Source organism: Cephus cinctus, unplaced genomic scaffold (assembly GCF_000341935.2).
Source record: "Cephus cinctus unplaced genomic scaffold, Ccin1 Ccin1_scaffold1310, whole genome shotgun sequence".
Lineage (NCBI taxonomy): Eukaryota > Metazoa > Arthropoda > Insecta > Hymenoptera > Cephidae > Cephus > Cephus cinctus.
This window is the reverse complement of record NW_014333737.1, coordinates 475,674-490,667: the sequence shown is the minus strand read 5'-3', so window position 1 is coordinate 490,667 and position 14,994 is coordinate 475,674. Positions and strand designations below refer to the sequence as shown.

The 14,994-nt window shown below is 42.1% G+C and overlaps 1 protein-coding gene across 16 annotated transcripts in view; it reads left to right on the top strand.

The window, feature by feature from the left end:
* Nucleotides 1-14,994, top strand: part of LOC107272883 (peripheral plasma membrane protein CASK) — a 109,855-nt gene that overhangs the window by 22,053 nt on the left and 72,808 nt on the right. For all 16 annotated transcript variants that reach the window (XM_025090190.1, XM_025090189.1, XM_025090188.1 and 13 more), the window contains 5 exons: nt 428-603; nt 720-842; nt 1,577-1,766; nt 2,469-2,590; nt 4,240-4,419. In XM_025090190.1, coding sequence (XP_024945958.1) covers nt 428-603; nt 720-842; nt 1,577-1,766; nt 2,469-2,590; nt 4,240-4,419 — 791 coding nt within the window. The remainder of the gene's footprint in view (nt 1-427; nt 604-719; nt 843-1,576; nt 1,767-2,468; nt 2,591-4,239; nt 4,420-14,994) is intronic.

Here is a 14,994-nt window from a genome sequence, read left to right as displayed (position 1 = left end):
TTCTGTAAATGTTTCTCTTCATGTATCTCCACCTCATGGTCGCATAATTTTATTTATTTATCGCTTTGACGTACACGAATTTTGGTCATATCGAACGATCCAGTATTACCGTTAATCATTGCCACATCAATTGTCCTAATTGATCACATTGAATTTCGCACCATAAAATTGAATCACGAAATGTCACATACATATTTGCTCGTCAAATTCAGAATTTTTATAATTTTTTTTTCCAACGCTTATTCGATTCCCATTATAAAACGCATAACGTATTTTTTTGAAAATTTGTAAAAAATCTAACACTACAATCAAAATAGCGTTCTGCGTTTTAAATTCGAATTTCAAAGTGTCTCTATATAAATATGAAATGTATGTAACAGTCGTAGAAAAAATATTACAATTATTCTTTTTCACTTGGACCGAACAGGTCGAGTCGGATGTCCGCACTTCATGGCACCGGAAGTGATACAACGACGGCAATATGGAAAACCAGGAGACGTATGGTCGGCTGGTGTACTTCTCCATGTGTTACTGACTGGTACGCTACCATTTATTGGCTCCCGAGATCGTCTGCGAGAAGCGATTTGCCGAGGGCGCGTCCAGGTAGGGATTCTGATATCATTAGCTTAATTCACATTGCTATGACCAAGGTGGTGATTGGGAATGCGATCTCAATCGATCACACAAAGTGCGGTTAATAATTGGAATGTCCTTTGCAGATGGAAACGGCTATTTGGGATTCCATCAGTGAAACTGCCAAGGATCTGATCCAAAGGATGCTAACTACGGATATTAATCACAGAATCACTATCCAAGAGGTGCTCAATCACAAATGGCTAAGAGTAAGTGGTGCAACGATGCAATGCTACTTACAGCCAACTCTGCCAGAAGTAATCACCCTGTACTGGAAATACTTTTAATCCAGCTGTACTGGTATCGCTGGGTCCTTGAATAGCGTTAAATAATACGTGTTCTTAATGCGTGGAATTATAGTATGTATAATATGAGGGGCAGGAGTTTAAAACTTTAAGCTACATTCACAGTTTCGCGTGTTGCCTGCTGCTAGCTACCAGTACGTTTTCACATTTTCATTGACTTATCAAAAGAGTATTTAATGTCGCAAGAACTCTGGGAGAGTCTGAATTTTACAAACACGCAAAGTTGCGCCGTGGTTGTGAGTGGTTGGTGATGAGTGTGTGCTCCAAGGGTTAACCAGTGAAGTAAAGAAGGGGTTAGAGGTAGTTTACCATCCAAGTAATACACATGCAAGTGGGTTATCGATTCGCAGGGGCAAACTCGTGCGGTCAATAAAAATAAGGGTGGCGAAGTATACTTTCTGCGATATCGTACTAGTGTACCTGGTCACACTGTCGTGATCTTGGATGGAATACTTTAGTATTAGTATGCAGAGTATCCGTTTAACTGTTATAGATAGAACGTACTTGTTAAATTATTTGTATAGTTTTTTCGGTCGTTTAATTTATTTAGTTTGCATACGAAACATTTGGATATGAGGAGCTTTTAGGAAAATTATTTACATGCTACAGTCAATTAAGAGCTACGTTTTTTGTTACAGGATCGTGACAAGGGTGCGGCACGTGTACATTTAGCAGAGACTATAGAGGAACTTAAGAAATTTAATGCCAGGCGAAAATTGAAGGATGCAGTAATGGCAGCTGTCTCGTCACCAAAGTGGCATGCTCCGTATTCGGAGGCTAATGGCGATAGCTTTTCTGACGTAGGAGACGATGAGGTCGTGACTACAGGTGTGAAATTATTAACTGAAAATTGGTTAAATAAGCGCGTGGTTTCTATTGCCATTATTTACTTAGAATTCTGATGAGCGTTATTGTTTAATTGGTATTTATCATTGTATATCTGTTTCTTATGAATAGTTTGCCACTTGAAATTTCTTTCATTGACTATTATATGCCACTTAATGATAATTACAGTGGTCGAAGTGCCCACTTAGCACTCTATGCTGGATTACTCTTTGTTGAGATTAATTGAAGGCTGGATCACGATTCTCATTGCTCAGTTGCAAATGCTTATTTGCATTGGAATCTCTTATAGACTTTTATATGTTTCTCTTACTTGTGACTCTAGAGTTTTATTAATAAGAACAAGTGGTGCTTGAGGATTGTAATGAGAGAGAATTTATTCAGCCTTGAGAGATAATGGATCCTACATAATTTATATTCAAGGCTAACAGCTGGCGATTGATAATATTATATTTCTGTGCAAATATGTGTAACACTTTAATTCAATCGCATCTTGCTATTTGCTTTACTGTGAGATACTGTGATACGGTTTGCGTTCATATTTGATATTTACATATATGAGTATCGTTTTCCGTGTATACAGAAAATGTATAATTCTTTAGGTAACGATAGATCATTATTTTTGATAATGGCAATAAAATCGAATTTTCGCAACAATTGAATTTATAAATTATATGTTTTTCACAGGTGCTGTAGCTGAAATCGTCGATTCTCTGGACGATATAGAAATTCTACAAGAGAGCAGCAGATTGCCACGAGGAGAAATTATTTCTACCGTTGATGATTTACGACTTCGAGCAATATTAGAGGTGAGATGTGCCTCTTGCATACTTATGCGACCTATTTAACATCGTCAGAGGTTGTCGAATGAGAATATAAGTCCCGCAACTTTGCAATTGTCCGAAAATTTCAAAACTTTTAATATAATGTTAGATCATGGCGAAGTTCCTGAAACTCAGGTATGATAATGGCCCCTCTTTTTCCGCTTGAGGTGATTCAAGCGGTCTTGGGGAAACAGCTGTAAAGAGACGATAGTGAAAGTACGTCAATTTCTCTGGTAACAACAAACGTCTGTATTTTCCCCGCAGAACAACCCTTAAATATCAATGACTCATTTACAGTCACACCCAGACAACAGAAATGTATTTTAAACTTACATTGGCACAGTAATTCCATTTTTCACTACTCAACGTATTACAAAAAAAAATCAGTCATAATATCTTCATTAAGTACTTCATCGGATGAGATTCAGTAAGAAATTTTAAATTATGATATATCAAGGGGTAGAAGCTAGTGATTAGAGCACCTGAATTCATAACACAGATGGTAAAGTAGAATTTACGTTTTACCGAGGTGCGTAGAATTGATCCACGCTTCTTCCCAATGGCGTCTGCGCACCCTACCTCCCCCAGCAGTCGTGGATAAATCGTGCGACGTACTAGGAAGGAAAGTATTCGTGCCCCTTGGATATTATCCTTTTCTTCTTTCCCCAGGGATCGTTTTATCCCCTAGTTTGCCTACTATTTAGTAGCACAAGGTACGCGCGGCTACCGGAAGTGGAGCCACTGTACATATTCTGGCTGGTATCACTCACGAGAGAACCAACCACCCTCTTAATTTCTCCCGCGCAAGCGTTTCCATGGCCGACGTGGTGTAGGAAAAAGCTTGACAGCTATAGACAATGCTACGTATAATTGAACATAGCCCGTTTCGCGATAGGCCTGATTTATCGGCAACGTTTGACGAATGCGCGTAGCACTCGTACTTTGCAAAAATAATGTCACGGGGGTGAAAATTTTACGCGGAAAATGCACCTTTACCAACTCATGTTCATCGGCGAAGCCGAACTGGCCGGTGATTTGTTAGAAGTCGCGGCTCTCTTGGTAAGTGACGCACGCTGGAGTCATTGGCATCTTGAAAAATAACTTTTCGATTTTAATAATCGACAATAAATTCATGCGATTAGGAATTTTTAGTACAAAAATCATCTTTTTCTTTGTTGGGCGTGCCGGCATGTACTTCAGTGCCACTATGGTCAACGACCTGAAACGTTTGAATAGCAATATTAGGACATCTTTTGGATTCTTGAAGAACTAGAATCCCCAGAACCAGAAAAATTGAAAGATCTGGAGGGGATTGTGTTGTTCCTGGTCAACCGATCGATGACCGTCGAAAAGATGCTCTGAGGTTTTATTGGTCGTTTAAGATTGTCGTTACAAAAATAATGTCACATTACCTTAGATTGGGGATGATAAAGAAAATATTGCCGATAAGCATTAGGGTTAGCTCTCCATTACGGAAACATCAACTATCGCTAATAAAAAATATTTTTTCTGGTTTCCACAATATTTATGTATACAGAATTACCGATTATCTTTAACACTCGCTTATAAAAGATGGTATCCTTATCAGGAACCAAGGAATTTCTGTATTACAATTGATTTCCTTATCTTTTCAGCTCTATGACAGAATCTCAAGTTGTGTACCCACACTAAATCGACCACCACAAGCCGATGCGGTGCAACGTGCACGTGAAGTGGAAGATGTCCTCCGGGAAGCAGAGCTTTCAGCCATCCGGAATGTGGACAGAGCAGACCTTCGGGAGCTTCAGGATCTTTTGGTGCAGCCACACTTCAGGGTGAGTTTCTACCACATTTAAGTTATGCCATACTCTACAGTGTAGATTATTGATATATTTTAAACTTGTTTATCTGAACGGAGCATATGGATGAAGCGTACAGTTTGAAATTGCAGATATTTATGTTTAACCTGTACTTCCATCCCAGATATCGACCTCGATTTAGCCAGCTAAGCAGCTGCAATGGAAAAATCTTCATGACCTACGTACGAAATGAGTTCTCAATTGAGATGAGATTTTCAGCTGTACGAGATGAGATTTTCAGCTGTACGACGAGGAGCTTTCGTATTTGATGCTTCGATCAGCGATTTTACGGTACAGCAAACTGCGAAGCGAGCCGCAAACGTTTGCGATTGCACTTCTTCCCGAGGAGCACAGTGGGCTTTACCGGTTGCATTTTTATCGCAGTGTTTGACATCCGCGATACACCGTAAATGGGCCACGAAGATGTAGGTCGATCGTTAAAATTCTCATTTAAAAATCCCGTAGCAGTCGAGCTAGTGAGCCTGCACGGGGTATGAGTTAGCCGACGAAACGAGCTCTGATAGGGGGATGAATCTATGGACCATGGCTGACTGACTTATTAATTTTTCTACCTCACTGGGACACCAGCTAGACGTCCATTGTTCGAACTTTTCTGCTGGGACTGTTCACTGATTGTGAGTCCTCGCATCATCCAGTCTCCACGTCAGTTGGCCAGCTACTAGTCAAGACCTATGAATAACTGAAAATTCCACTTATACACTTGATAGTTCAGTTTTCCATGTTGTGGACTTTCGTGATCTTCGCCTTTGGGAGTCTGGATATCTTCCATCGATGCTTTCATCAATTTCATGAATCAACGGGAAGAGATAGATCAGCCCTCGACGTCTCTGAAGTGTCAGGAACTTTGATCCCCCTATACATTCCTCAAGCTTTTTTCTACTTCAGATAGAAATTTTCAATTAAGCATTCCATCATAAGAACTTAAGGTACTTTATTTTTCTACCGTCTTTACCGACAGTTCGTTTACTTTCACCGGAGAGTCGGTGCTATTAATCGTGTCTCTGTGATTATAGAGCTTCCACTCGGTATGTACAAAGGAAATAAAAAAAATCTTCACGTGACTATTGAAGCAACGCCGTTCACCCCACAATTTCGAATCACACCGGTTCCCTTCAATTGTTCAGACATGATCAAAGCGAGTTCTATGCCATTGGACAAGTTTTCAGCCAGTGAAAGAAATAGACAGGACAAATTTTACTGACAATATGAAAAAAAAAATTGTTATCACATCACAACGTTTTGGCTCGTATCTAACATAATCCAATAAACTGTCACGTCGGATTCTATTCCATTCTGTATATCTTTGTGTCAGTTACAAGCAATCTTCCAGGTCAGTGCAGCGACTGCAGTTCTTGACAGTGATAGGATATTTTCATCGAGTCTCATCCTTATTATCCATAATATTTATCACTCTGGGACGTCCGTAGTTCGCAGAGGTATATTACGTGCAAACCAGGCTCCAGCAATTCGTACCCCATCTCATCCAGCGAGAAATACCCGAGGGATTTATTCTCAGGTTTGGATAATCTTTTGATTAATGAGTACATTAGTAGTTATCTGAACTATAGATTTTCAAGTAGCTACGGTTTGTTGCTTCTCATCAATTACGTTCCTTTTCCAAGTGTACCAACGATATTTCCACTGGTTCAATCCACCGAGAAAGGACCTAGTGCTTCGAAGAGAAACTTGGAGTGTTTGCAGGATCTGGATGGGAAACGCGGCATATCATCGAACCAACTCAGTATGAAAATACGAGATGAGAACGATTTCTTTTATGGAAAAGAAAACAAGAAAGCATCATTCCTTTCTTATCCATCTTGGAATCCCGGGCTGAAGTCTGGCTTAAAGCGAGTGGATAAAAATAAAGAGTCGCGTCCTACCTAGTCGATCTTCCGGCAGTGACATCAAGTGGCCAAGGGAAGTGGAAGAAGTAGGAAGTGGAGGAGAAGATTTGCAATGCAGGGGTAAACACGGCAGGGTCCTTGACACATTTCAAGTCGATATCATCGAGGAGCCGTCCCATCGTTACAGCAACCCAATATCGGAATTCCAATAACGAACTCCAGTCTGATGAATAATCTTAGCATTACGGGACGACCCCATGGTTCATCCTTGGTCTTTGTTTTTTATCTCATAGTCGCTCCCTGGTAAAGGGTAGGAGAGGGGCGGAGAAGGAAATTCGTCATTAGCCAATTCGTAGCCTGGAAATTTGCGGATTCGCTAAAACAAATTTCTCTGGTCGATAAAATGTAGAAGCTTGATTGGTACCATCGTTTAAGGTTATTTAGTTCCGTCCTTGCTTGGTCTCTGTCGAGTGGTAGAAAAATATTGTAAAAGTTCATAAAATCCAGATTCGTTTCCAGAGAGCTGATTATTGTATATTTTATAAATATTCTAAGTTACGTGAAAACTGAGACCAGACTGTAAGACGCTATGTGAAACACGAGAAAATCAATTATCAGAATCTCAAAGACTCTTCGCTACTTTATAAAATATACTCGTTTAAGAAACGTTATCTTGTCGTAAGAGCTGCTTGCAATGAGCAGAAACTCATTGCCGTCTCACCGGGGATATGAATCAATTTTTCAATTTCAAAAGTGAAAAATCACCAAGGGTCTTATTACATCAAAAAGGAACAGTCTACGCAAGATAAAAAAAAAAGTAATATAAAAATCAAACTCAAAAAAAGGTCAACATCCCCGGATATGAGGACATCGAAAAACACACATCGAAGAAAGTAAATTTTCTAATATAAAACCAGACCCTCAGAAATCGCCTCAATTTCCAGAAGCAATATAAACTAATAGTGCAGGTTAGGTTAGATTTATCTGTACTACGTATTGCAATCTGTTCTGTGCAATTCGTCCTGCCGGACTGCGTTGGGGTTGGACGTCGCTACTGGTATACGAAGCATGAGAGTTTCGCCGGGGGTCGTCCCGGGGTGGGTAGAACGAAGGAAGCGACGTACCGGGGTGGACGGGATGGGGCTGGAGGAGGGTGCTACAGGCGCCAGGGCACGAGCTAGTATGCCGCAGAACGTAGATCGCGAGTGACGCTGGCTGCGCCCTTAGCCCGTCGTTCTGTAATCGCGATTATCACACGTGCTTTAAAAAACCCTTTATAAATTCGCAAAACCGTGCTTCAGCAGCGCCACGTCATGGACGCCATGCCGTGTGCCGGATATCACCTGTTCTACGAATGTAATCATTGTCCTGTGCCAATTCCGGTGTAAACAGTGCACCCTCGTTTTTCCTACCCCTCGTGTCTCAAATGCTCATAAGTTTGACCCTTGTGCCGTGGGTTTAGGCCTATCGACCCGAACCAATAACTTTGCCATATCCTGAAACACCTTAATCGTACCTTTAACAGTATTACCTCTTTGAATTGTTATTTGTATTTTCGTTCGGTCAAACATAACCTAGTACCTAACCCTTTTATATCTGTTAGCTATATGTATTATCATTGTATCTTCTGATATCGCTCTAATACACTTAAGCTATTCGTCCAATTGATAATTGAACTTAATTAATAACTTTTTTTATTATATTATATTATATCCGAGGTCTTCATATAATTTTTGTATTTTTCACGTAATTTTAGTGATACGGTACGACCGTATCACTATACTGCGTCGCAATGCGTTAGTCAAGTGGGTTTAAAGTGAATGGGCCTAGGATGAGCTGACCTCTTGCGACTGGTTCCAAATCGATCCGTAATGCTAATTAATATCCTGGACCGCTAACTGATTCTCGTGGTTCACCTGGACTCTTCGTTAATCCTGTTCTCATGGAAGGACCGTTATTTATTGGCAAGGCTGTTTCCGTGAGCGATGGGAATTCGATTGGAAGTGAAGTGTGGGATTAGAGAGAACCTTGCATCAGTATAGCAAACGAAATTCCATGTTTGTATTAAAGTCTCGAAGGATCAATGATAAACGATGCTTTCAATATGCATAAAGGATTCGATGCCCTTTTCTCCTCAACAACAGAACCATTAGATTTTACGTGGCTTTATGAAAAGTTTCTCTCTATAGATGGATTAGATGGTTCAACTTTGTAATCTTTACGTGGCAACCCCGTAGGTATCTACTTTAAGATCTTTATTTATAATACGAACTTCCCTTGATCTCTGTTTATCTTGTCCAGGTTCATTCTCGCTTCTCGTCTGATCCTGAATGGTAAACTATTCCTGAAATCTTGGAAACTCTTGAACTGATGATTCTGCGACAAACGTATATAGATATACACTCGAGCACCAGCTCCTCACATGGGATATATACCAGAAAGGATATTCCCACGAGGATCCTAAACGGGAAGGACCATCCGAACAGTAGGATCCTTGTAAATAATAATACAAAAAGCGAAACCCTAGTTCTGTGTTCGATTAGGTAAACATGAATAATTCCCATAGAACGATTGCTCTCCGATACATTAAATTAATGAAATTGTCTATTCATACCGGTAAGCAGGTATTCTCGTGACGTCTTATCTAAGCGTAATTTTAGACAGCCGCCAAAGTATCATCCTATAGTACCTACCATATAACCATAAACGAAAATCAATAATTTCACGGTCTCGGCATAAGCTAGAGCCACATCCTCCATTGATTGCTCCATAATTCATATCATTATCATAATCAATCCCAAAGGCAAACAAGTACTACCTGCCGTCGTCACCTGATCTCTGACCCAAATTGTCTTTGGCGCTGATATAGCGCGTGGGCGTGCACCATCCTATAATGCGTTTACAGGGGACGAGTTTGCTGTCGAGAGGCGGATATTCGAATTGGGACAAAATATTAGTGCGGCAGATGTTACCAGTCGTAAGAGGTCAAGCCGGTAGTACAAAAATTCTTCCAGATTCAACAATCGCCCCTCGAACCTGTATCTGTCTCTTCCGGTCTCTCGTGTTTCTCTTTCATTTTGGATCCTTCCTCTGTGCCAGTCTGTTTCTACTATTTTTCTTCGATCTTCGCTCTCTGCCCCTTCTCCGTGACTTCAGACAGTCTGGGACAAAGATACGTGAGCTGCGTGGGTCCTGGTGCCCGTTTCGGGAAGTACTGCCTCCTTTCCACCCTTCAGCATGATTGGTGTGAAGGGGGTGGACTCTCTCGTATCTTTCAAGAGTTGCGACGATCGTTCTAGTTTCCGAAATCGTTGAAACTTCTGACCCTCCCCTCCCCCCGTTCTACCCCGGTCCCCTTCATCACCCTTTTCTCAAGTTATGTATTCTCTCTCTCTCTCTCTCTCTCTCTCTCTCTCTCTCTCTCTCTCTTATTCATTTTGTTTCTCTTTCACTCTGGACACGTCGCTACTGCAGTATCCATTGAACGAAATAAGAAAGTACTTTGGAAAAAACTTTCAACGCTCTGACGCCCTTCGAAGAAAATTCCAGAAATACGGCTGGCTGCTCGTTGCGTCACAAACTCCGGGAGTATTTTCCAAGATTTTCCTTAACCCTCTAAGCTACTACGCGATTCGTCTTTTATCTCTATCTAATCCATCTAATTAGCTTGATCGAGTCCTCCGCCTTCTCTACCCTCTAGGGAACTGATTATCTTTGATGCTCCTCGCAAACGACACCTGGGCTCGGATTGAAATTATTTTTCCACCCGAATGCCGAAGGATATTGTAGTGTCTCTAGTTGTAGTGTCTCACGTTGAATTTCTTTTTTTTACTTCGGTTTGTTTTTTTATTTACGAATACACAGATCGTATCTCTCCTACGGGTTACTGTTAACGAATCACCCGGTAGGTTAGCTGTGCAGATGGCGCTTACCGCGGAAACTAATATATTCGGAATTTCCTAACATTCTCGGACTATATTCTACCACGTGCGCTGCGCTACCTGACTTTAGCGAGAATTCGTTTGGAAAACAATCCGTTTCCGTACAAGTAGTTCCAAAATAGCTCGTATCCTTATTCCAATGTAACTTAAAACTTGAATGATCGATATAAAATTCGTCATATAAATTCGTCACTTCTCTGTATGATCGCTATGAGTTTTACTGCCGTCGTAAAGTTTTAGTTTCATTTGACACGCGGAGGGAATACGCAGACGCGAATGAGCGGAAGTGCATAATTTTATTTGCATTCACGCATTAGGCAGATGCATTTTACAAAATGGCGTTCTCCTGTACCAGAAGCAAGATGGGTCACTGGGGATTGCTTGGCTGTAGGAACTTGAGTGCTCAAGGCATACACGAGCGTGAAAATGACATTTTCACAGGGTTTCTCGGGACCCCCATAAATATTCTAAGCGTCCTCATTACACCGTGGCTGGTTTATAATTCAGGTAATTATCATAGTCGGTTCTTCCAACCCCTCATCACGCTTCCGTCTACCCGTTCGTACACTTATTCATTCGTTCGATCAATTTCTATGTCTCGCTTCGCAAAGACGAAGACAGTCGCGAAACTTTGGCAGTTTCGAAAACTTCGCGTCGACGTGACTTTACGAAAAATTTGGCAAATGGGACATATATTAAATTACTTGGATGCGCATATCGGTATATACTTCGAATACGATAACCCAACTTTGAACCGAAGCATCGATCCTGAGAGTATTGTATTGAAAACTTGTCTATATGGAAATCTTATTAATTTTCAATATTATAGTATTACACATTTATCAGGATAAACGAAATAAAAAAATAATTTACACGAAATTATAGATCAGCTTGAAGATAATGAATTTTTTCATAAGTATCACAAAATCGTACTGTAAAATATTGTCAAAATGACCGCGTGACGCCTATCAAACTTCATTAGCACATTCGAACAGGATCACCCGGTAGGTACGAATTATCGTGGGAAATGGCAAGGTAATTTCGTGGCGGTTCAAAATCGACAAGTGTACAAGTTTAGAGCGCTGTGCGCGGACCGGCGCATTGATTGAATTTCGTACGGCGAGGGTTGGCTACGGGAAGGAGGGGTAGGTCGTGGGCTTGAAAATTAGAGGATAAAATGTAGATGAGGGTAGAGAAATGGAAGTGGTGGCAAAGGGGATTTCGTAGTTCGAGGATATAAGGGACTCCAAGGCCCAAAGGACCTCATGGACCAAACTGAAGAACCAAACGGTGGACGTAACAGGCAAAGGCTTAACGTGTCTGCCTACCCTGGTCCCTTTGGCAGCCACCGTCTCATATACCCTGTACCCGCTAACTCGTCCGTTTAAAACTCAAACCCCCAGTCGAGTAAATCTCGACTTCTGGCCGTAGGGGTCCTACCCATGCTGCCTCACGGTGCGCTGAGCTACATTCAGGCGGAAATGATGGCGCCGGAAGTGTCGTTGCCGGGATAGAATTTGAAAACTCAATGGAAATGCTTGTGATAAAGGCATAAAAACGACGAGACTTCCACCGCACCTATACGACAATGCTTCCACGTCGCGCGATCACGTGAAATTCCGTATTTTCGGCAGAGCCTACACGTACAGTTATATCGCAGTCAATCTACCCGCCGTTGAGAAGAATACCAAAAGAAGTCTCTCAGGTTACATTTAAACTGGGAATCATGGAGAAAATGCCAAGGAGCACTCGAGCGTTACCTCCCTTTGATCTGCGCAGTTTTTTCAGTCGAGAATATACACTCGACCAAAGACGATTACCGAGCCGTATCGAAGCGCAAACTCTCGCAGCTTCACTGGTCCAATCGAGAAAACGCTCGAGCAGAAAGTAGGACGCGATCCGAGTAAATAGCAAATTAATCAAGTTAGACTCGAGCCAAGCGAAATCATCGAATAAGAAAGCAAAAGGACGAACGAGCAAAAGTACACTGGCAATGTAAAATCAACGTTATCCAAAAATTGTGCACTGTGACGTCATTGAAGAATCAGACGATTCACATAATTCCTTGGAAAATTTGCTCCGTTTACTGGCTGAAACGAATCAGCGTATAGAGGCTCTATAACGCGACCAGAAGAATAGCCTTGGCAGTGCACAGGATTAACGTGATGAATATACGAATTGGTTCCTGAAGTCTCTCGGCGCTCACGTTCTTATTGGAAGGGCTTATTAGTGGGCGGAAAAATGAAAGAGAGAAGTGGGCAGAAAAAAGAAAAAGAATGTATTAATGAGGTCTTGTAATAATGCAGCTTCTACCGCCTGTAGTACAGTAGGCGCCAAATTAAGAGTTCTCCAGGCAGTATGGAGAGGGCCGAGGGGACGCGGTGATTCAGCAGCGATATTACTTCTTGTATTTCCTCCGGCGAGCATTGAAGCGCGTTTTGTCATCGAGCCTCTTTGTTTCCCGTGATGCATAAACAACAAAAAAAGAAACGCGGCCATTCGTCGCCATTTTAGCCTTCTCCAAAATCCCTGTCTAAGTAACGATACCCTATATGCATTCTTGTGTTATGTACTTTGTATATATAATTGGAGTGTATATCCTCCTCCGTGTATATATATTTGGTATATTTAACGGGTCACATTTTCTTTAAATTATTCGATGTTATCATGCGTGGCAATTAGCACCTCTTTTGGACCCTACCTTTTTTTCTAGACCCAACCACGCTTATTCTGGCATTACGCATAACCACGCGTTCGCGGTTAGCGGCGCGGTTTGTGCTCGGCTGAATTTTCTAGTGCCGTCCTCTTGCGAAAATTCGCGAAAGCGGCGGGACGCCTATGCGGGCGCCCGTGCTCGTTTGAAACGTACCTAAGGTACAACCAAGGAAGAAACTGGATCGATGCTTTTGAGACACTGCCAATCCTTTAAGAGGTCGCGAGCCGCCTTCTCCAACGGGGAGGGCGGGTACTGTGAATTTGAAGAAATAGAAAAGCCAGAGAAATAAAAGGGGATGCGGACGCAGTACAGGGGGCCTGGGACGTAGAACTGCAAGACGCGGGTTCGAGTCTCCGGCTTCGTAGCTATAGGCTGGACCTAGGAACGACGCTTAGTGCATGCCTAGGCCAATTTATGGCGAAGTGCCCGAGCTTCATGGTCCCGGCCAAGAAGCTTACGCAAACAGAAAATACTTTAGGGGATATCGCGATACGTAGTATCTATGGTCAAATATTCAATCAGTCCCGATAGCAGATTAATATATCAAATCATATATTCATCCTCCTCCAAGATATATTTTTTTTTCTCAACGCACAACTACAGTCTGATACACTTCGTATTATTTTTCATTACGTTTTTACCGTATCTTTATATTCACTGTATCAAATCCCTTATACAAAAGACGCCGGAAGTAAGGTAAATGAAGAGAACATTTTGAATAATAAATAATGATTTTCATATGGGAGTCTCTCCCGGTCGTTACCGTTACCTTGAGGAACTTCAAATACTCGACTTGAAATATTTAGACGAAGCTACAATCCCAACCCTGCCCCCCCCCCCTCATCCCCTATTTCCTCGAGTACTTCTTTTTATCACGCTGCTTTGTATTCACAGCCACGCATCGTCTCTTATACCTACCGCCATGCTTTTCGAGCTTGCATCCACCCCTCTGACACGTCCGTACACACAGGGCTAAGTGACGAGGCACGAAATCCGCTCATTTCGCGTGCAATCCAGCGCCATTTGATGTAGCCTTTCAAAAGGAAGAATCTTCAGTCCTTTCGAGCTCTTTTCTCCGTACTTCTTCTTGTCCCGTAGCCAATGTGTAGGTCATTGGCCCTTTTCACTTATAAGCGAGTCAGTTCACCCATCCGGTCTCTTTTAGATACCAATTTTCATCGAGCTGAAGTCTCAGCAGTCCTCCCCTGCCTCGTTAGGCTACGTATATTTGTGTACTTACTTTTATTCGATTCTTCATGAACCTCATCAGATTCAGCTTGGACGCTTCGTGTATCTCTAGCATTGTCAAGGGTTACTCTAGACAGGTACCCGGATACTCGGCTGCGCTGAACTCGCGTGGGAAAACTCGATACTCGGCATGTTGGTCGGTTAACCGCAGTGATGCAGCCACGTTTTCCTCTGGATTGCACGTGGTCTCGTCGTTGCGGCGCGGCAAGATTGTTATATCGCAATCTTGACGGAGAGATCACGAGAGGGTCAGAGAGCGAAAGAGAGAGAGAGAGAGAGAGTACTGAGATAGGAATTGCTGGAAGATGTCATAGATACATGATGGTCGTTTAGTCTACGAGTGTAGCCTGTGAAACTCAAGCAGCCGGTGTTATTTAGTTAAGTGGACTGAGAGGGAGTGAGAAGGTCGTGGGTATATTTCGTTGTCCATAGGAGAAAGGGTGGAACAGTCGGAGATAAGGATGACGTCAAAGAGGAGCCCTTCCGTATATACCTTGGTGCATGTCATTTGTTCTTACGAGAAGCCTCGAGCAACGTGTTTCTAGTGTATACTTTTTGGCCAGCACGACGTATCAAGGGTTGTTGAGACGAAGGACAATGATATCATATTTATTAAGGGCTCGCGAACTGGAGTGCATTGCGCTTAAGGGGTTACGAGTTGGTTTGTGATAATTTACGAAATTCTTACCGGAAGCTGTGTGGGGAGGTTTAGGGGATTATTTTGAATTTTATAAGAACTTTGGAAATACTGCTGACCCAGAACGTGAATACGGGCGGGGGG